Genomic DNA, 21,917 nt, shown 5'->3' on the forward strand with positions numbered 1-21,917 from the left:
CTCTTCCGGGCACCCCAACGGATAGAGCTGACTTCCCATTGGTCAGCCTGAGGGCATGGCTGGCTCCCGATTGGCTTAGAGGAGAAGGCGGGAGAGAGGCGTGCCTTGTCGTCACACCCGACCTTACACGCTCCCCGTTGCTCAGGATTCTGGGAGGGAGGGAGAAGTTCCGCAAGAAAAGAATAACCCGGAATGACCTTTGCAGTCCTAGGCCTGCCCTCTTCCGGAGCTGATGTCTCCTCCTACCTACCAGGCGGGCTCCGCCCCTCGCCTCGCCCTGCCGGGGGATCAGGTGATCGCCGGACGGCGCGGTCACGTGGCCGGGGCGCGCCCTCCAGTTGTGGCCATGGAGGCCGCTGGTTCCAGTGTGGTGAAGCGAGTGGAAGAGCTCGGGGACCTGGCTCAGGCCCACATACAGCAACTTAGCGAAGCCGCGGGTGAAGACGGTGAGGGAGCAGAGAGGGAGGCGGACGAAGCGGGCGGTTGTTCAGGGCCGGCGCTTGATGGTCATGAGGGTTGGAGACTGCGGCCTGTGGTCGGTGGGGTCCCAGGCCGTAGCCACGCGAGGTCTTGCGCGTCTGTTCCACGCTGCGCCGTCGATTTTCACCCCCCAAAGTTCACATCGCCAAGGCGTTTGCTCCGAAAACCGCGTTTTTCATAACCCGGGAAAATCTGGTCTTTTTCAACCCAGCCGGATCTGTGCTGTTGGATTTAACAGTAATAACGGTAGCGATGGGGAAAAGGGTAGTCTGGATAAAAGTACACGCGAAAGTTTATTTAAATGGTTAAATTGAGGGATAGTACTCACATAATAGCGATTTTCCATTCATTAAAGTTAGATAGGTATGTGTAACAGTTGCACTTTTTCGTTGCTGCGTTGTAAATTTCCGTTTTATATTTTGGATTAAAAATTCGTCTGTAAACAGTATTCTGCAGAAGAGCTTTACTTCGGTATAATTTAGACGATTCTTTCACGTACATCATCTCAATTCTCAGAAGGGCTTTTTGAGTATTAGAACATTTGTTTTGTAAACGTCTGTTTCCTTAAATTTCTGTGAATTTACTGAATAGGGTTTACCATGAAATGGGAGATTCTTTGCCGGATTATCTTTTCTCGGAAAAACTGGCTTAGACTAGGATGACCTTGATCTTCTAATCTTAAGTCTTATTTTATTTTCATTACTTTTCAGCTGCCTGCAGTTTCTATATTACTCCTTTTTGAGTTTCGAGCCTTTACTACAAATAGGTTTTAAAATTCTTGTGGACTGACTCGTTGTCATCGGATTCATAGGAAAAGAGTAGTGAGACATTTTCCCAAGCGATTGAATAGTTGGTGAATTTACTGAATAGGGTTTACCATGAAATGGGAGATTCTTTGCCGGATTATCTTTTCTCAGGAGTGTGTTCTTCAAAGACCCACATACCACGGTGAAGCTGATTTCTTTTTTAGTTTGTGATATGTGAATCCCAGGATTTACCTGGATAGTTCATGAATGGTAGTGGCTATCACCTGGAAATGTATCCAGGTTACCTCCAATTCTAGCTCCATTTAAACCAGTCCAAAGAGATCAAAGATTTTTTTTTTATTATTATTAACTTATCACTGAACCCAAAAGCCATTCTCATTTTCCCTTGGAAAAGTTCTTTAATACAGTCTAGAATGAGGGCTGGAAGTAAGAGTCCTGTGCTATTTATATTCTTGTTTGGAGGCTTTATACTTCTGAAAACTTAGGAAACTTAAATTACAGTGACGGTGATCCCCATAATGAGCTATTAATCAGTATTAACATCAATTCATTCTTACTGAAGTATTACTAGCAATATTTTATGAAGTTTAATTAAAACAAGGTTGCATGTATTTGAGTTGAACTTGGCATTTTTTTCCCACACAACAAAAATAATATACATTCAGAATTTGTCTTTTAATGTAACAACTATATATTTATATTAAGTTATAGGTGTTCATAAGTTCCTGAAATACAGCCAGACATTTTTCTTTCTTTCTTTCTTTTTTTTAATGGTGGCTGGCCAGTATAGGGATTAAACCCTGGACCTTGATGTTGTTAGTACCATACTCTGTAGACATATTCTTTCTAAGAATGTTCTCCTTTTTATTACTGGCCAACTTTTTTTTCGTTTATTTCTCATTGTACAAGCACATTATGTTTACTATATGGAAGTATGCCATGAGAGGGACTTTTTCCAGAGATTATGTAAGAATCACTTTCATCTTTTGCTTTGTCAGTTGTTACTTTGACTAAATAGTTCTAGTAAAAATACTGCATTTTTATGGGCTTTTTTGAAATGTGATCTATGCCACCACCACTCCCCTACACAATAATTAGTCATGAGTTCATGTGACATACTCCTTCAGGAATGGTTTACTGAGTTCAGTGCAAGTCTTTACATTTAAAATAATTCTGCAAGTTAAAATATCAACAGAGTCTCCATAGAAGCACCTAAGAGTGCTATATAATTTCAATTCATAGTAGAATCTTTTTTTGTGGGTTGTGTGGATGTTACTCCTGGGCTGAGGAAAGATGGGAAGACAGTGCCAAAGAAGTTGCTTTTAATTCAAGAAAAAAAAAAAAAAAAAAAAAATTAGAATCTGGTGTAAGTACAGGCTAGGCTTCATCTGGGAAAACTTAAGGTCCTCATATGATTGCCAATGAACATAATCTGTTGGTGCTTTTGCTCCAATACTGAACAGCTCATCTGTCTATGTAACTACTAAGTCTAGATGACATGGACCTGCAACAACTGCTACATTATCTATCCATTGGCCAGTGAGGAGGAAAGGGTATATATTTCACAAGGGAAGCACAGATGGGCAAACTCAGGAACTTGTCTTTTGATAGTAGGCATATTTAAATTTGACTACATGAGGTGATTCAAAGGGGTGGATAGTATCTGATGTGGATACACAAGAAAAGGTGAAGGCTGGCTGGTTAGCTCAGTTGATTAATGGTGGTACGAACACCAAGGTCCAGGTTTTGATCCTTGTACTGGCCAGCTGCCAAAAAAATTTTTTTACTCATAACACCTAGGTCAAGGGTTTAGATCCCTGTAGTGGCTAGCCACCAAAGAGAAAAAGAAAAAAAAAAGTTGAAATCATAGAGGAAGCAAAGGGAGTATGACATTAAAGAAAGGGGAAAAATTAGGAGACAAGGAGGAGAGAGGGTGAGTCATGATTAGAGGGCATATTAGAAGTATTCAATTCCTTTTCTTCCAGGTTTTGAAGGAGTGAATAATTTGTTCCATTTCTAAGTTTTTAAAGGGATAGAATACACAGCTGCATTATGTAATTTTAATTCTAACAGTTCTAAACACAATTATGGTAAAGTTATAATTGCTCAGTGTGCTGACATCTTATGAAGCATTTGATTTGGTCAATCATGTTCTTTTAGAAAACATTTACAATTACATTTATGAAATAAGTTTTCAGTGGAAGCCCTTTGTGTAGATTTATGTATATTATTTGTACTATTCCAGTAGAAATTTTAAATGTATTATTTAAACCTTTTGAGTGCATCAGTATCATGAAAAAGCACTATGAGAGTATGGACTGCATTTAAGAAATAGCAACAGTGAATCTAGAAAGTTTTCAGTCTTGCTTTCTGGAAAAAAATTTCCATGATTTACTTAATTAGAATTAGTCATTATGACATACTTCATGTTTTAGGTAAGGTATTATTACTACCATGCTGTTTCTCCATATGCTATAATATAATTTCATTTCATTATTTCAGATACATAACTTTTTTTTGTTTAAATAGCACTCTGTGAAATAATTATCATGTTTTTATTCCTTACAGATCACTTTTTAATTAGGGCCTCTGCAGCTCTAGAAAAATTGAAACTCCTGTGTGGAGAAGAGAAAGAATGTTCAAATCCATCAGATCTTCTAGAACTTTACACACAGGTATCGAAACAGATATAATTTCAATTCATAGTAGAATCTTTTTTTGTGGGTTGTGTGGATGTTACTCCTGGGCTGAGGAAAGATGGGAAGACAGTGCCAAAGAAGTTGCTTTTAATTCAGGTGAATAGTGGGTGTTAAAGCAATTAGAATCTGGTGTAAGTACAGGCTAGGCTTCATCTGGGAAAACTTAAGGTCCTCATATGATTGCCAATGAACATAATCTGTTGGTGCTTTTGCTCCAATACTGAACAGCTCATCTGTCTATGTAACTACTAAGTCTAGATGACATGGACCTGCAACAACTGCTACATTATCTATCCATTGGCCAGTGAGGAGGAAAGGGTATATATTTCACAAGGGAAGCACAGATGGGCAAACTCAGGAACTTGTCTTTTGATAGTAGGCATATTTAAATTTGACTACATGAGGTGATTCAAAGGGGTGGATAGTATCTGATGTGGATACACAAGAAAAGGTGAAGGCTGGCTGGTTAGCTCAGTTGATTAATGGTGGTACGAACACCAAGGTCCAGGTTTTGATCCTTGTACTGGCCAGCTGCCAAAAAAATTTTTTTACTCATAACACCTAGGTCAAGGGTTTAGATCCCTGTAGTGGCTAGCCACCAAAGAGAAAAAGAAAAAAAAAAGTTGAAATCATAGAGGAAGCAAAGGGAGTATGACATTAAAGAAAGGGGAAAAATTAGGAGACAAGGAGGAGAGAGGGTGAGTCATGATTAGAGGGCATATTAGAAGTATTCAATTCCTTTTCTTCCAGGTTTTGAAGGAGTGAATAATTTGTTCCATTTCTAAGTTTTTAAAGGGATAGAATACACAGCTGCATTATGTAATTTTAATTCTAACAGTTCTAAACACAATTATGGTAAAGTTATAATTGCTCAGTGTGCTGACATCTTATGAAGCATTTGATTTGGTCAATCATGTTCTTTTAGAAAACATTTACAATTACATTTATGAAATAAGTTTTCAGTGGAAGCCCTTTGTGTAGATTTATGTATATTATTTGTACTATTCCAGTAGAAATTTTAAATGTATTATTTAAACCTTTTGAGTGCATCAGTATCATGAAAAAGCACTATGAGAGTATGGACTGCATTTAAGAAATAGCAACAGTGAATCTAGAAAGTTTTCAGTCTTGCTTTCTGGAAAAAAATTTCCATGATTTACTTAATTAGAATTAGTCATTATGACATACTTCATGTTTTAGGTAAGGTATTATTACTACCATGCTGTTTCTCCATATGCTATAATATAATTTCATTTCATTATTTCAGATACATAACTTTTTTTTGTTTAAATAGCACTCTGTGAAATAATTATCATGTTTTTATTCCTTACAGATCACTTTTTAATTAGGGCCTCTGCAGCTCTAGAAAAATTGAAACTCCTGTGTGGAGAAGAGAAAGAATGTTCAAATCCATCAGATCTTCTAGAACTTTACACACAGGTATCGAAACAGATATAATTTCAATTCATAGTAGAATCTTTTTTTGTGGGTTGTGTGGATGTTACTCCTGGGCTGAGGAAAGATGGGAAGACAGTGCCAAAGAAGTTGCTTTTAATTCAGGTGAATAGTGGGTGTTAAAGCAATTAGAATCTGGTGTAAGTACAGGCTAGGCTTCATCTGGGAAAACTTAAGGTCCTCATATGATTGCCAATGAACATAATCTGTTGGTGCTTTTGCCCTCTCTTTCATTCTGGAAACATAGGCACTCCCCAAGGATGTCTCCTTCATCCTCTGATAGTCTTTATTCTGTTTCTGCTTGACAACTGTTCACATGGTTTTTACTGTCATCTCTATTTAGAGGATTCCAAAATTTTAATTTCTAGNGACTACTGTTCACATGGTTTTTACTGTCATCTCTATTTAGAGGATTCCAAAATTTTAATTTCTAGTCTTGGATACTCTTTTAGCCAAATAATTTCCCATCTTTAACTACCTGCTGACTATCTACCTAAATATCTTCTTTGCTCTATATGTTTATCAGGGGACTAACCATCTGTGGAAACAAATCATTCCCAGATTTAAATGATACACCACTGTAAAAGTTTTGATTTATTAAAATAGTTTTGTGTATAGCTTTTCATTATTCTAGCCATAGTAGAAATAGATATGATACCCCTTCAAGTTACATATTTCTGAAAAGTTATCTTTTTAATCAGATTATAGACTATGTATATTTCAAATATATTTACAAAATATTTTGTAAAACTAATTGTAAATTGAAATAGTTATTTTAAATTTCACATAGCAATAGATTTTCATATGTATTTCTAATTGATTCAAAGTAAGGCATTCCTGTGTAAGTAACTAACCAAAGGGCAGATTTTGTGAAATAAAAGTGCTTTCCATTGCTCAGTTTTTTTGAAATTTAACTTTGACTTTTGCAGACATCAAGTTTCTCTATTTAGCTATGTGTTTTTTGTGTTTCAGCACTGCAATTTGCTTGGGGATGAGCTACTGGAATGTCTCTCTTGGAGACGAGGAGCTTTACTATATATGTATTGTCATTCTCTGACCAAAAGAAGAGACTGGCTCTTAAGAAAATCTAGTTTGCTTAAAAAGGTAAAAAGACATTCATTACACATTTTGATTATTGACATTTATAGGCTTCAAAAGCTGTGTTTGTTATAGTATTGAGTAGTGGAATCAAAGGTTTGCATTCTAGGTCTTTTACTTACTAGCTGTGTAGTTATAAACAAATGGGGATTGTTGTGAAGACTAGGAAGATAACATGGCAAAGCACTTTGAAAACTGGGAAGTTCTACGTGCTTTTTTTAAGTTCTGGATTTCTATTTTTTAAATATAAGATAAACTATTAATTTCCAAGCATGCATTTTTGGTTTGAAGAAAACACTTGGTTGTGAGTGTCTTTCTGTCAGCACATCACTCCTAAAGAACTCACATGACCCTGCTTATAGAAAATTGTGGCCCTCTGATTCATCTTGAATGTTCTGGTCATTAAATCTAAAGACATGGGTCTTAGTATTGTATCACTAAGGATTCTAACTCAGGTTAAATGTACACATAGTTAAGGTGAGCATGGAAATGGGAGGTCATACTTTAAGATGTAAAAGTTTCATTATAATATTTCTAATTTATAATAAGTACATACATATTTTTAATAAATTGTTGTTGAACACATCTTTATTTTTATCCTTTTCTTCCTCTGATAATATTCTTGACAAATATATTGCTGAAACATGTATTCTTGGTTAATGTTTTCTTTATTTTTTCTTTTGTTTTCTGTACTCTTACTTATGAGAGCATTTGGAAGGGTATACTTATATTTTGAAAGTCTTAGGGTGGTGGGTCCTTATACCATTGAAATATAACAGTCAGAAGATATATCTATAAATTACCTCATTTTCTCTTGAGTAAAGAATTGGAAAAAACTAATATTTGAAGTTTATATACTTCTGCATATAAAACTTTCAATTCTTTGGCTTTGGCTTTCATTTAGTACCTTGTTGATGGAATCCGTTACTTGCTACAGATGCTAAATTATCGGTGTCCTATCCAGTTAAATGAAGGAGTTTCTTTCCAAGACCTAGACACAGCTAAATTACTGAGTGCAGGTAATGTGAACTCTTTTTTAAAAGTTTTCTAAGTTGTTTAAAGCTTTTTAATATTTTAGGAAGTTTATAACATTTCACTCTGATTTAAATAAATTTCAAACTAGTTTATAGACCAAAGAAATAATAAAGGGCTTTTAAGAAATTCAAAGATTAAAATGTTTTCATGTAATATAGAAAAATACTTCCAATCTCTTCTGTTTAGTAATTTTGGAAGAGTTATATATTGTGTTACTTTTATTTATTTTGTATCCCCACATAGCCCTGATCAGTATTTTATCAGAACTAGGTTTGGCTACATGTAACAGACTGGAAGAAAGTTTAAACAAGGTAGACATTTAGTGCTCTTTCACATAAAAAAGATCCAGAGCTGGTACGGTGGCCCCATGGCATCATCATGTTCTTATCTTTTTCCTCCATCATCTTTAGAGCAAGAGCTCTTCGGTGTCAGAGGGAGGCACTTTATATAGAGTTCAATATAAGTTATACTTTCCAGAGCTGTGCAATATGCATCCTTGTTTAGGATATTGCTTACATTATTAGTATCCCAATGTGCTTCTGGAGCTCCTTCCATCTCACCTATGTTTCAGGCTACAAGAATGGCCAAAGAGAATTTCTTCCAGCCAAGTCAGCTCCTTTGGAGCAGCCTTCCCAGAAGTTCTCACAACATTTCCACCTATATTTCACTGGTAGAGATTTAATCAGAAGACTTCATCTAGCTTTAAGGAAACCTGGGAAGTATAGTTCTTAACCTAATACATTGCCATTCCAAATAAAATTAAGGTTCATTACTATAAAAGGGAGGAGAGAATGAATATTGGGTGGCAACTATAAGTTTCTGCTGCAGTGAAAATCTAGGAACTACATATAGAGCATCATTTGGGTTTTAGACTGAAGTTCAGGGAGACAAGAACCACTTATTTTTATTTTATTTTATTTTTTTAAAGGTGACTGGTAAGGGGGTCTTAACCCTTGGCTTGGTGTTGTCAGCACCACGCTCAGCCAGTGAGCGAACTGGCCATCCTTGTATAGGATCCGAACCCATGGCCTTGGTGTAATCAGCACCGCGTCCCGAGTGAGCCATGGGCCAGCCCGAGAACCACTTATTTTTACCATCTCTTTCTATAAATGGAGGAACTGAGGTCCTGGTAAACCAGGTGATCTGCTCACAGTCACATAACTGCAAGTGACATTAGATCATAGATATAAACTTTCTTCGCTTGTACTTCATCTGAAAAATTTTTTTTTTTTGGCGGCTGGCCACTATGGGGATCCAAACCCATGACCTTGGTGTTATAAGGCTGTGCTGTAACCAATTGAACTAACCATCCAGACCCTTCATCTGAAATTTTGATTGGGAAAAATATATGAGAAATAATAAGAAAACCTGTTGGGGGAAATTCTAGATGTTTATTTTAATTCTTCCTGTCTGTTATCTTCTTCAGCCTTTCCTTTCTATTTGAAAACATTTCATTAAAAAAAAGGGTGATTTAAGTGTCATTAACAATGGGACTGGCTAGTGGTACCTAAGAATTGTCACTTTCTATTAATTCAGGTAAACATCCCAAAAGAACTTATTGTAAATACAAAGAGCCCCCCCAGTGAGTATGACTGGAGGGTTTTGACGTATTGATGGGAAGTGTTTATTAGTTACTAGTTATTTCAGTTAACTGATGAACTAATTAGAAGTGTTAAAAATGGCCTTTTAAAAATCTCCTCATCCCACCTACATGGATTGATTAAATTGAACTCTTAACCTGGGATACTTTTTAAAAGAAAAAGATGGGAGTGGGCACTAAAGCCTATTTAGAACCAAGGAAAGTGGTACAAGTCACCTATTTTCCTCATTCTCCCATTTCTAGTCATAAGGGAAGATAGTCTCATGGGCTGGAATTTTTTCTTCAGGAGGCATGTGACATTGGTGCCTTCTTTCAGGTCATAGTTTGAATTTACTAGCTCCTTGCTTTAATTGCTTCTTCAACGGGAGAATCAAAAGGGTTAGATAGGGTCTTAAAGCATTTTCCAGGAAAGAAGAAAAAAATATGGGCACCACAGACATGGCGCCACAGTCTTCAGTCCTCTTACGGGGTTGACTTCTTTTTCTAATCTAAAGGTGCTTGCTTTTCCCCAGTCCATCCCTCTGAAGATGATTAGATTAGAAGCTAGGAAACCTACTTTTTATAATCGGAGTTACTCCTAAGACTGTTGTAGTGGCTCTAATTGTTTTTCATTAGCCAATCTAAAATATAACTCTGAATAATTCTTAATATTTAGGGAGAAAATTTCTGTGAGGCATTAAATATTTTTGTGGTCAGATCTTGGTGATAATTTACTTAATTTTGGATAAAAATTAAAACTGTATGCTTGGTATGATTTGTATTTCTTTTTCTAAGGTAAGATCATTGTAAATGTCCTTTGGACATTACATGTATGTCATTAAGTTTTCACCTTTTAAAAATTACCAAATTATGTATGCAGTAAGCCTCTTTACCTCACCTCAGAGCCTCACTCTTCTGTGAAGTGGGGGCCAGATCATTTAAATCTTTGGACGTTGCCTTAGATAGAAGGCTTATAAAAACATAATAAACTTGGAATCAAATGGAGTAAGTCAGAATACTGTCACGTTTTCACACCTTTGGTTTGTATCCTTTTTAATATTACTGAGGACCCTCCCTACCATGCAGCCCTTTGGCCCATTGCTTAACCCAGAACCTGGATTTCAGATCTCCTAAAGGGGCAACTCTAAACTGGTATCACTAATTGCCTGGGTAGCTTATTAAAAATACAGATTTCTGGGCCGGCCCGGTGGCGCACTGGATAGTGTGCCGCTTGGGAAGCGCGGCGGCGCTCCCGCCCGAGGGTTCAGATCCCACATGCGGACCGGTTCCCGCTCACTGGCTGAGCGAGGCGCGGGACCAACGCCGAGGGTTGCAATCCCGTTGCCGGTCCCCGGTCCGGTACGGGGGCAACACTGAGGGTTGCGATCCGTTGCCGGACACGGAAAAAAACAAAAAAACAAAAAAAAAAAAATACAGATTTCTGTGTACCCCATGCAGATTCTGATTCAATATATGAAGCCCAGGAATCTATTTTTAATAAGCTCCCTAAATTGTTATGATGCAGATTTGGACATCACTGCTTCCAGAAGATGCCAGTCTGGCTATCTTTTTTTCTCTAAAAGTCATCTTTCTTTTTCCTTTTTTTTCTTGGCTGGCTGGTATGGGGGGAACAGAACCCTTGACCTTGGTGTTATAAAACTGCACTCTAACCAACTGAGCTAAGCAGCCAGCCCTGTGAAAGTCATCTTTTTTTTTTTTTCCTCCCTTCATGGATTTAATCTCCTTCTCCCTCCCCATCCTCACCTCCCCATGTCACATGTGTGTTTACCAAGGACATGTGTGGTACAAAGTACAGTGTTTTATTGACAAACCCCATGCTGAGTTTTAACAGAAAAAGAAAATATCAAGGAAAATTCTTAGAAGCAAAGAGCCTGTGTTTAGAGTAGTAATCTCCTGTGGAAGTAGAGAGGAAGAAAGTGCCTAATTTTTACATTGCTTATCTTTCTTTGATATTTTAATGCAGTAGTTTTGAAAGTATAGTTTATGGACCAGCAGCAGCAGCATCACCCTAGGTTCCATGAATTTGTTTTAAAAAATGCAAATTCATAGACCCAACCCCGTACCTGAATCTGAAACTCGAGTGGGGGACCAGCAATCAGCATTTTACTATCTACCAGGTAATTCTAATGTAGGCTGAAGTTTGAGAACCACTCTTTAGCATATAGTCATTCATTCTCTCCCTAATAACTCCTTTTCATAGGATATCTGTGTACCGTGGTCAGTAGTCCCTCCTTCTTGGTGATAAAAAGAATGAGGTAACCTAAAGAATGGGGCAAAATTTGGATCTCAGATCTCCCTTAGGCATGCAATTCTCACCCTTCCCAAGTGGCTTCACTTTGGGGACTTACTTTAGCTTCTCTTCTCAAGGCTCTAGCCTGCTTGAAAGTTCAACCTTCCCTCCGTGTTTGCTTCTCTCTCCTTACTCCCTTCTACTCGTCTTTTGAGGAAAAATTAGACAGGGTGTAAGATCACTAAAATAAAAAGGATATTCATTCAGTGAAATGCTATATCTAATAGAAAATACTTATGAATAATATCATGCTCTATCTAGCTTTTTTTTTTTTGAGGTTTATGATCTTTTAACTACCAAGGAAACAGGAAAAAGAAATGATTATTTGTAATTTGCATTGTATTTACTAAATGAAAGTTGTTTTATACATAAGAGCATAAAATAGGGATCCTCTTACTGGCCAGCTGCAAAAAAAAAAAAAAAAAATGAATAATAAGCATAATATATTATAGCCTATCATATTTTTATGAATGCAAGTCTCAGTGGATTCTGCTCTTTGATGGTTTATTTTTTTTACTGATATAATACTTTAATGAGTCAGCTATTCTGCTGAACCTGTTACTTCTCTTCCTACTGTTTATAAGTTGAATTGGAGATGAAGTGAAGGTGATAGCTGTAGGGACAAATTCTGAGACTTTAAAAAGTTTGCAATAGATTCAAAACAGTAGAAATTAAAAGTTTTGAAAGTTGAATTTTTCATCTCCAGTGCCATCATACTCATTTCTGTTCAACTGTATTAGGTGAGCAGCTGAGATTATGATGCTCATTTATTTGAGATAACCCTTTCTAATCACACAAGTACCTGTACATTAGAATAAATCTCTTACTTGTACTTTAGCAACTGTATTAGGTGAGCAGCTGAGATTATGATGCTCATTTATTTGATATAACCCTTTCTAATCACACAAGTACCTGTACATTAGAATAAATCTCTTACTTGTACTTTAGCGGCCTTAAGAAGTTATATGATCATATATTTTAATAATACTTGATGGTTTCTGAAGTTTTTACACATTTTTATTTTACATGTTCCTTAAGAAAACTCCATGAATTAAGTAGGACATATGAAATCCTCATTTCTTCAGATTTACAAACTGAGACTCAGAGAGCATTGGTGACTTGCCCAAAGTCACAAAGCCAGTAATTTATACTCAGATCTTTTTGATTCTAGGTCTATTTGTCTCTCTACCAAATTAATATACTTTGTGCACCATAAATGTTTAATTATATAATTGCCTACTGGAAAAACTACCCATAAGAAGAATGCATTCAATATTTTATGAAGCTTTACTTTTGTTTTTACTTTTATTTTTTTGGTGGCTGGCTGGTATTCAACTTTTTATGAAAATCCTGCAGTTTATTCCTTTTTTCTAGGAATATGAAGCATCTTAGATATAATTTAACATCTGATAATTTAGAATCATATGGCGTCTCGGGCATGATTATGCATGATAATTTCTGTAGACTCTTAGAGAAATATAGGAGATGTAAGATACTAGACTGTAGCCATATCAATAATACTAGGGCATACCCCAAAATAAAGTCCATGGATGGAATTCAGGGAGTTTGAGTACTCTGAATTTGTCTGCAGAGTTTGGGAAGGATTACACTGATTAAATTAGATTGTCAAAAAGGTCCTAAAGAGAACCCCCCAAAAGTAAAGAATACCTAAATGGTTCTTTTTAAAAAATTCTTTGCTAATACTCTGGTTTAGCTTTTATGATGGCCCTCTCTTATAGGTAAAATAGAGGTAAAAGTGCTAGTTAAATGAGGATTGTGTCAGTAATATCTGGCTTTTTCTAAGTATTACTGTTAAATGAGAAGGCAAAATGCTTAATGACAAAAGGAATTTACTAGAGTATTAATAACTAGGGTTTCTTTTTAAACTTTTAATTTTAATCTCTCAACTTAATTGACTTTCCCAGGAATATTTAGTGACATTCATTTGCTGGCTATGATGTACAGTGGAGAAATGTGTTATTGGGGATTGAAGCATTGTGCAGATCAGCAGCCAGAAAATCATGAAGTGGATATGGGTGTTTCTGAAGCAAGCTGTACTACACACAAGGAACCCTTGGATTTTCGAGAAGTAGGAGAAAAAATTTTGAAAAAGTATGTATCTGTGTGTGAAGGACCCCTGAAAGAACAAGAATGGAATACAACCAATGCAAAACAAATTTTGAACTTCTTTCAGCATCACTATAACTAGTAAGTTCATTTAGTCCTTTTCAAACAAAAAAACAAATGAAAAGACCCATGAAACAGAAAAGAAAGTTCCAGAAAAGAGGACATATTGACATTGAATTTGGTAATATTACACTACATAAAGACATCTAGCATGGTTACCCTTCTTTAGACGCCATCACCATTTTTACTTATGTATTCTTAAATATACAAAGGAATGAGATTTTAATTTCTAAAATGGCATGTATGTTACACTAAGTCAGCTTGAACTACAGGTATCCTGTCACTAATAATAAGGAGGAACCCAATTTAGCTTTACAAATATTTTTTCTATTACTTTAGATTATTATTTTTTTATTGTGGTAATATATATGTAACATAAAATTTACCACTTTAACTATCTTTAGATTATTTTTTAATCTGCCTATCTTGATGTTTGTCATGCTTCATAGATTAAAATCAAGTCACTTCATTGCTTTGAATACATGTTATAGATATAAATGTGGGTGAAATGAAAGATTATGACTAATATTCAAATTCCATTTCCAGTAAGATAAATAATGAAAGAGTCCACAAAGGAATCATTATATGTTTAATTATTTTGCCATGTTATTACTTATATTCAGAATTTTTATTTCTCTAAGGCATTTTATAAAATTTAAAAATGATTTTCCTGTTTTGTTTAAAAGAAAGTGCATAAGGCTAGCTGGTTACCTCAGTTGGTTAGAGCGTGGTGTTATAACACTAGGGTTAAGGGTCCAGATCCCCATATGGGCCAGTTGCAAAAAAAAAGAAAGAAAGAAAGAAAGAAAGAAAGGGAGGGAGGGAGGGGGGAAAGGGGGGGATGGAAGGAAGGAAGGAAGAAAGAAAGAAAGAATAAATGCATGTCTTCTCAAGTGAGTAATGAAGATAAAAACCAAGTTAGGTTAGTCTACCATTAGTTCATATACTTTTAGGGTACATCTTGTCATACTGTATTGAAATTTTGATATTTTTTGCCTTTAATAGTAAGGGTGAATGCTGAAGTTCAGAGAGCCTAACTTGATATCCTGCTCACAGTCTTTCTGACTACCTCAACTCCTGTCATCATCTTGGGATGGTCTGTCTGATACGTTGCTGATATCCTGGTCATCTGTCCCAGTGACTTTACTACATTCCAGCTTCTTACTCTCATGGCTACACCTTGGACATCACAATCCTGGGTTTCTCTTTCTGAAATCTTCAATTTCACTAACTGATGACAATTCTCATTTTTCCAGCTTTTTCAGTTCCTGATTTTTCTCTTTTCTTTATTTTCATTCTACAATCTTTAGTTTCTTCACAGGCTCCTTTTCTTGACTGCCCCCCTTGCTCCTAAACTATCAGCCCCTTGCATATTTCTTGCTTCCCTATCTAACCTCAGCTTTATGGGGCACAGTATGAACTTTGACCAGTTGTTACCTCTTCCCCTTGTTCTTCAGATTGGTTATTCTGCAAGCCCTAAATATTGAATTAATTCTGTTGCCTGCTTTTTCTGGGATGCTAAGTTCTGTGTGAATGGCATGCAGTCCTTCAGAATGGAATCACTTTTAAGTGTCTCATTTCAACTTGAGAAGAGCCCTCAATGTAAGCCTTTTGTTTGTTACTAGGGTGGCCTCTCTCCCTTTTTCCCCTGTGGCTGAGCCAAACTTCATCACTTCAGGCCTTCTGCCCCTCCCCTAGCATATGGCCTTTCCTCTTGTTGTACAGAAAATTGATACTATGGTATCAACTTATACTTACCAACTTTACTCATTTTCCCCTGTTTTAGAGGAAAAGAGGTTGCCTGCTTCCTATTAAAGGCTAATCTGTGCTACAGATTTCATCTCTGTTATCTCTGTCATTTCCCTTGTGGCTTCTTGTTTTCTTCCCTACCTTTTAGGTATTGATCTTCCCTAGAGTTCTACCTCCTCTTTCTCTCCCCTTTCCACTTCATTTTTTTCTTCCTTTTCTTTTTACTCCAAATACTCTTCTTATGTGATGTCATTCATAGCCATGGCTTCCTCTACCACCTATAATATCAGGCTGACTCCCAAACCTGTAACTTGAATCCCAGCTTCTCTCTTGCTCTCTAAACCTTCTTTCTTTCTTTTTTTCCTAAACCTTATTTCTAATGGCCTAATAAATACCTTCACTTAGACTATATGTCCAGACAACGAATCTTCATCTTTCATATAAACTCTTCTGCTTCATGTTTTCTCTTTTTTGTATCTTCCACAGAACAAGGGAACACAGAATGCCTACCTTCTCAGCCTCATCTCTACAGTCTTCCTGTGTAATCATGTTCTAGTCCAGTGTTCCTCAGACTTTAAAACCCAGGTTCCTTTTTCATCAACATAAAAATTCTGATAGAGCCTTTGGGATAAGGGGAATCTCTGCTTATCCCTGCCCCAGCCCCCTTGCTGAGAAGCTCAGAAGATTTTTATTTAAGTTAGCATTTTAGCAGGTTTTATTATGAAAATACCTTTGTGCTTTCTAAACATAAAGATTAAAAAAATTTTTAATATGTTTTTTAGAATCAGAGACTGACTGTCCTTTTAGAACATAATGATCAATCAGTTGCAAGCACTTCTAGTTCCTTTACCAAATGTGCTCTGTGGTTTTTCAATCTCAGCACCTTTCTTTGGAGTCATCATTATTTCTGCGCCTTTCTTTATGGCTACCTATTTATCTGTTAGGACTCAGCTTCAGTGGTATTGTGTCCATAGGCTTTTTTCAGCCCTTTCTAGTCAAAATTAGATGCTGCTTTGTTCTATTTCCTTAATCTTTCCCTTCTATATTATCACACTATCACATTTTTCCTTACTAGCTGGTTAACTCCATATTTTTAAAGTTTGCTTTTATACATAGGGCTTAATGTGTGTTCTTAGTAATGTTTTTTGAATTGAGGCATGATTCTAAGTGCCAAACTACATAAAAAGGTTGCTGCTATTGGATTCCAAACTATCATGCCCTCTGTACCAGTGGTTGACAGTGCAAATAGGGATATATACAGTCTTAAGACAAGTCAAGTATTATTTAGATTCTAATCCTAAGAAAATAAGGGAACTTTCTCTTCAGAAGCTGGAAAATTCCATCTTGCCTTCATGACCCTTGTGGACCACTTGGGTCTCTAACTGGTTGGTACAATTATGGGGGTATTACTGGGTGCTTTATGTACAACTTTCTATTCCCCGCATAATTGGAGAATAACTTGTAGACCATAACAGTTATAATGCTTTTTATTCTGGTGTATTATAAAACGAAGAACAATACATTTTTTTTATGTGCTGAAGCCTTCTGAGTAAATTGTTTCATTTAGAATGAAATAACCTCAAGATACCAAATACTCCACATAAGGAAAGTACTACAATTAATTCATTCAACAACTATTGTATGCTTACTAGATGCCAGATTTTGTCCTAGGCACTGAAAGTGTAGCTTTGTAAAACACCCTCCTCTTTTGGAGCTTGTATTCTAGTGCAGGAAGTTAGACAAAGCATTTTAAGAAATAAATGTGTAATGTGTCAAATGATGAGTACAATGAAAGAGTAAAGCAGGTATAGGGGCTGGTATGATGTGGGGAGGGAGCTATTTTATTTAGGGTAGTCAGGAAGGCACCTCTAAGCACCTGTGTACTGGTTTAGCATTGTGTCTTCGCATTCCACCCCCTTGGTTAAATGCCTTGCGTATTATGTTTCTCTTTTGTAGGGAAGTTCTGATACTGAATTATGGAATGAATCACTGCTTAAGACTTTCTCATTTGGTTACATTCAAAGGGTTTCTCTCTAGTGTGGGCTTTACTAATGGGTGATTGATTCCTAACGGCCTGGTTGCATTTTTTACACTTAGGGTTTCTCTCTTTAGTTTGAATTCTCTGTTGGTTACTAAAATTTAAACTCTGCTCAAGGACTTTCCACAATCCTTAAATTTGTATGGTTCTATCCCAGTATGAATTTTCTCATGTTACCTAGTCTTTGAGACTAAGTTAAAGCCCTTTCTGCTTTACTACATTTATAAGGTTCTGGCTACTGTGAATTATTTGATGCTGATTAAGGTGCAAATCATGACTAAAGACTTTTCCTTATTCGTTTGCATACAGTAGAATGAGGTGAGAGTCATGGGTAAAACCCCACAATAAAAATTACATTCCTGGCTTTACAATCCCACAGCAAATTCTTTAATGTTCATTAAAGTGTGAGCTGTGTCTAAAAGCATTCTCAGATTCATCTTAATGGCATTTAAAAAACCCACAGCTAGTTAATATGCTAGTTTTAGATTGCTTGTCTCTTTTCTCTCTCCACCTTCCAGGGCTCCTTTATTTTTTTTGGTGGCTTGGCAGTACAGAGATCGAACCCTGTACCTTGGTATTATCAGTACTGTGCTCTAACCAATTGAGCTAACTGGCCAGCCCTCTGTGTTCTTTTTTTTAACACAGTATGAAATGACATCATGTTATGGAAGTATTACATTAAGATACATTTAATATGTCCACAAATAAAGTATACATTATGTATTCATGCTGGTGTTCTTTACTGTTTTTTGTTTTGTTTTTCGTATTTCTCGTGAAAATTTCCAAGTAAAATGTTTTGGAATATATACTTTATTATTATTATTATTTTTTAATAAAAACATATTCCCCTACTTGTTTCTTGTTTTCTTTTATATTTGGTTGTTGCATCAGAATGAAAACTTTTATCATCTTGGTTTACTATTTTAACTTCTCAATCTTGTTTCTTCTGGTCCCAGTAACTTAAAAACAGAGTAGCATCCTGGTTAGGACTGTGATCTCTGGAGTCGGAAGGCCTGAGTTTAAATCACAGCCCTGTCATTTCCTAACCATGTGACTCGATTTAAGTTACTTAACCTTTCTGTGCCTTAATATCATATTTTTTTCAACACAGGAATAGTAATAGTACCAACCTCACAGGATATTGAAAATTATATGAGTTAATGTTCATAGTGCTTTAGTTCAGTACCTAGTAAGAGCGTGAGAGAGTTAGCTATTACTACAATTTTTTCCTTTAATATCTAGTTCTGTGTATAGGTATACCTCATTCAGCATGCTAATATTAGAATGCTCATCAGCCAGAACAGTTGAGTGACAAATTCTTGATCTGACCATTAAGCTCTGTCTTTTCCTTATGTCAAGTGCTGATCATTCTAGGTGAGAAGCAGGTTTCAGAGAAGAAATCATGGGCTGGATAGGCATCTCAAATGTGGATATAGCTGGAAGAAAACTTATAATTAATTTTCTTTTAAAATTTTTTAAAAAATTAATTAAAAAATTTTTTCATTCTACATGTTTATGGACTACACTTTCTTGTTTCAATACATGCATATATTGTATAATGATCTAATCAGAATAGTTAGCATATCTGTCACCTAAACATTTATCATTTCTTTGTGGTTATAACATTCAAGATGCTCTTTTCTGACTATCTTGAAATACACAATACAATATTATTAACTATTGTCACCCTAGGTATCAGAGCTTATTTTTCCTATCCAACTGTAACTTTGTACAAATCTACCAACCTTTCCCTGGTTCCCTTCCCCCACTACAGTTAATTTTCAAAAAATTTTCAGCCCAATTCTCCAAATAGATATATACCCACTGTATTTAGATGTATTAGTCATCTAAATATTATGCATACTCTTTAAAATTTCTACATTTACCAATCAACCTGATTGACGTGACTTCTGATACCTCATTCTTAACTAAGTCAGGCATTTAATGAAATATTAGTCATCTAAATATAATACATACTCTATTTAAAAATAGGTTATTCTAAACCCTGGTACATCTACATGATTGAGTAGTGTGTAGCTGTAAAGATCAACGAGGAATATTTCCGTATAATGCCTGGGAGAGGTCTTATTAAGTGGAAAACAAGGTGGAGAAGGAATATAGTATAATGCTATTAATTTAAGGAAGAGGGGATATAAATTCTCTGTGTGTCTAAGTGTGTAAAGCTTATTTGCTTATATTTCAAAAAAGCAAACAATGGAAGGATAACCATAACTTTTAACAAAAGATTGCCTATGCTGGGGTGGGGGGAAGATACCAAATGGAAAGTACCAGGATGGAAGTTAGATTTCTATGAATATACCTTGAATTTTGTACTTTATTTTGGAACCATATACATACATTATTATAAAACAAGATTAAATCAAAGTTGAGAAACTTCAAAAATCCAAAGCAAAATGAAACAAATGAGCTGTATTGTGTATCAAGTTGGTGGATTAAATACACAGGAATGTTTCAGTTATCTTTAAAGCATAGTAATTTTCTGCACATCCCTAGTGAGATATACCCAAGGGCAAAAAGAACTACAAAGAAATCTTAAACTCCTCAATTGTTAATAATAATTATGCTAACATGAAGGTACTTCAAAAAACTTGTGGAAAAATAAAAGATAATACAAATCTTTCCACGAACTTTTTGAAGACCTCTCGTGTAATTAGAAATGAGGTTTTAGTGTAAAAAAAGAGACAAAAATATGAAATAGAAGAAGTTAAGTAAAAATTCTGTAATCCTAAATTTGAATGGAAAATAATATGAATTTATATTTTCTCTATATAAAGGACACTAGAAAGACCTAGAAACAATGTCTGAATACTATTTTCCACCAAAAAAGAACCAGAGTTCCCTGGAGGTATGGGAAAATTTACCTTTATTCATGTAATAAAAGGAATTATAAAATTAGAATACTAAGAATTTGCAACGTTTAAGCAAATAATATTCATTGATCTGCTAAATCTTTGGGGTGGAAAGCTTAAGGGGAACTTGAATGGATCAAGCTATTGAAACCATTGATCGTTGTCTGAATATTAGAAAACTAGAGTGATGTTGTGGCTCCCAATCTCTGTACACAATACCTTTTATGAAGTATTTTCCAAAACAAAACCTGAATTTGATCAAGCCTGGGATAGAAGAATATGTTAAAGTCACCATTGAGATGCCATCAAGAAAGTCCAGAATGTGGTCCAGAAAGACCAACGCGGTTGCTTTAACAAATTGCAAGGGAAAATAAGGAAGGCGGGACCTATATAAAAAGTTTTAGGCATATGTACAGTGTGTGGACCTTGTTGGGTCACAACTCAAACAAACCAAATGGGAAAAAAATTTTGAGGTAGATGGGGAAGTTAAATACTTAGGTGTAATAATGGTACAGTGGTTATGTTTCTTAAAAGATACCTTATTTTTTAGGGATTGATACTGAGATATTTAGGGATGAGATGATATAATGTCTGGATTTGCTTCAAAAGAACCCAAAATTGGGGGTGCAGTGTTAGGTGGAGATAGCAACAGAGCAAGATGGACCATGTGTTGTTGGTAACTTAAATCTTAGATATGGGTGCGTGGGAACTTACTATTTATTCTCCTTTGTTTATGTTTAAGATTTTCCATAATAAACAGTTTTTCTCATTCACTTAACATACATATCTTTATAAGAGAGCTGAGAACCATTTTAGTACTTCAAACTTGAACTGATTATTTTTTTCTTGTTTTAGTTCTTTTTTGTTCTGAAAGTAAGTCATGTCCTAGAGAGGGGGGAGAAATGCCATATAGTTAATTAATTCATGGTTCTTTTTTTTTTGTCTGGATAGCCTCACAGAACTGAGCCTGCAACTGGATTGGTTATTGTCCCTTAGCAATGGCATGCAAGAAAAATAATGAAACTTTAAATTTGGATCTTACAGAGCCTCAGTGTTCAGGCTTTACTGAATTTCTGTCATTTGACATTTAGATCCTCAGATATTTACTTTTTGAATGTAAGTTTACACCAATAATCATTAATTATCCATCACTGAGCATTGAACACTCTGTTATGTGCAGATATATATAGAATGTTAAATATACATATGTATTTAAATATTTATACACATAATATGTTCTTTATAGCCTACCACGATCCTTAAAGACTTTAATAGTTTTATGAAGATGCCGACCCTGTTTTCTATTTTAAAGACTAAGAAGGTAAAATTGGATTGATTTCTTAACAGATGATTTGGGTTAGCACCTAGTTATATGTTCTTTATAGCCTACCACGATCCTTAAAGACTTTAATAGTTTTATGAAGATGCCGACCCTGTCTTCTATTTTAAAGACTAAGAAGGTAAAATTGGATTGATTTCTTAACAGATGATTTGGGTTAGAGAATGCTTTGACAATTGAAATAATAAAGCAATGGTCAACAGAGGGTCATTGTGAAATCTAGATTTTCCATATTTGAATATCTTCACAAAGAGAATGGGTAGTTGCATGTTGTGTTAGTCCATTTTCTGTTGCTGATAACAGAATAACT

At 35.6% G+C, this 21,917-nt stretch overlaps 1 protein-coding gene across 1 annotated transcript; it reads left to right on the top strand.

The window, feature by feature from the left end:
* The first annotated feature begins 345 nt into the window (after window positions 1-345).
* LOC103606690 (chromosome unknown open reading frame, human C5orf51) lies at window positions 346-13,937 on the top strand. Its single transcript, XM_008591243.1, has 5 exons — window positions 346-446; window positions 3,816-3,922; window positions 6,374-6,505; window positions 7,404-7,518; window positions 13,350-13,937. The coding sequence occupies exons 1-5, from the start codon at window positions 347-349 to the stop codon at window positions 13,631-13,633; spliced, it is 738 nt and encodes a 245-aa protein (XP_008589465.1). The 5' UTR covers window position 346; the 3' UTR covers window positions 13,634-13,937.
* Window positions 13,938-21,917: the final 7,980 nt, after the last annotated feature.

The sequence above is a fragment of the Galeopterus variegatus genome, unplaced genomic scaffold (genome assembly GCF_000696425.1).
Source record: "Galeopterus variegatus unplaced genomic scaffold, G_variegatus-3.0.2 Scaffold6779, whole genome shotgun sequence".
Classification (NCBI taxonomy): Eukaryota; Metazoa; Chordata; class Mammalia; order Dermoptera; family Cynocephalidae; genus Galeopterus; species Galeopterus variegatus.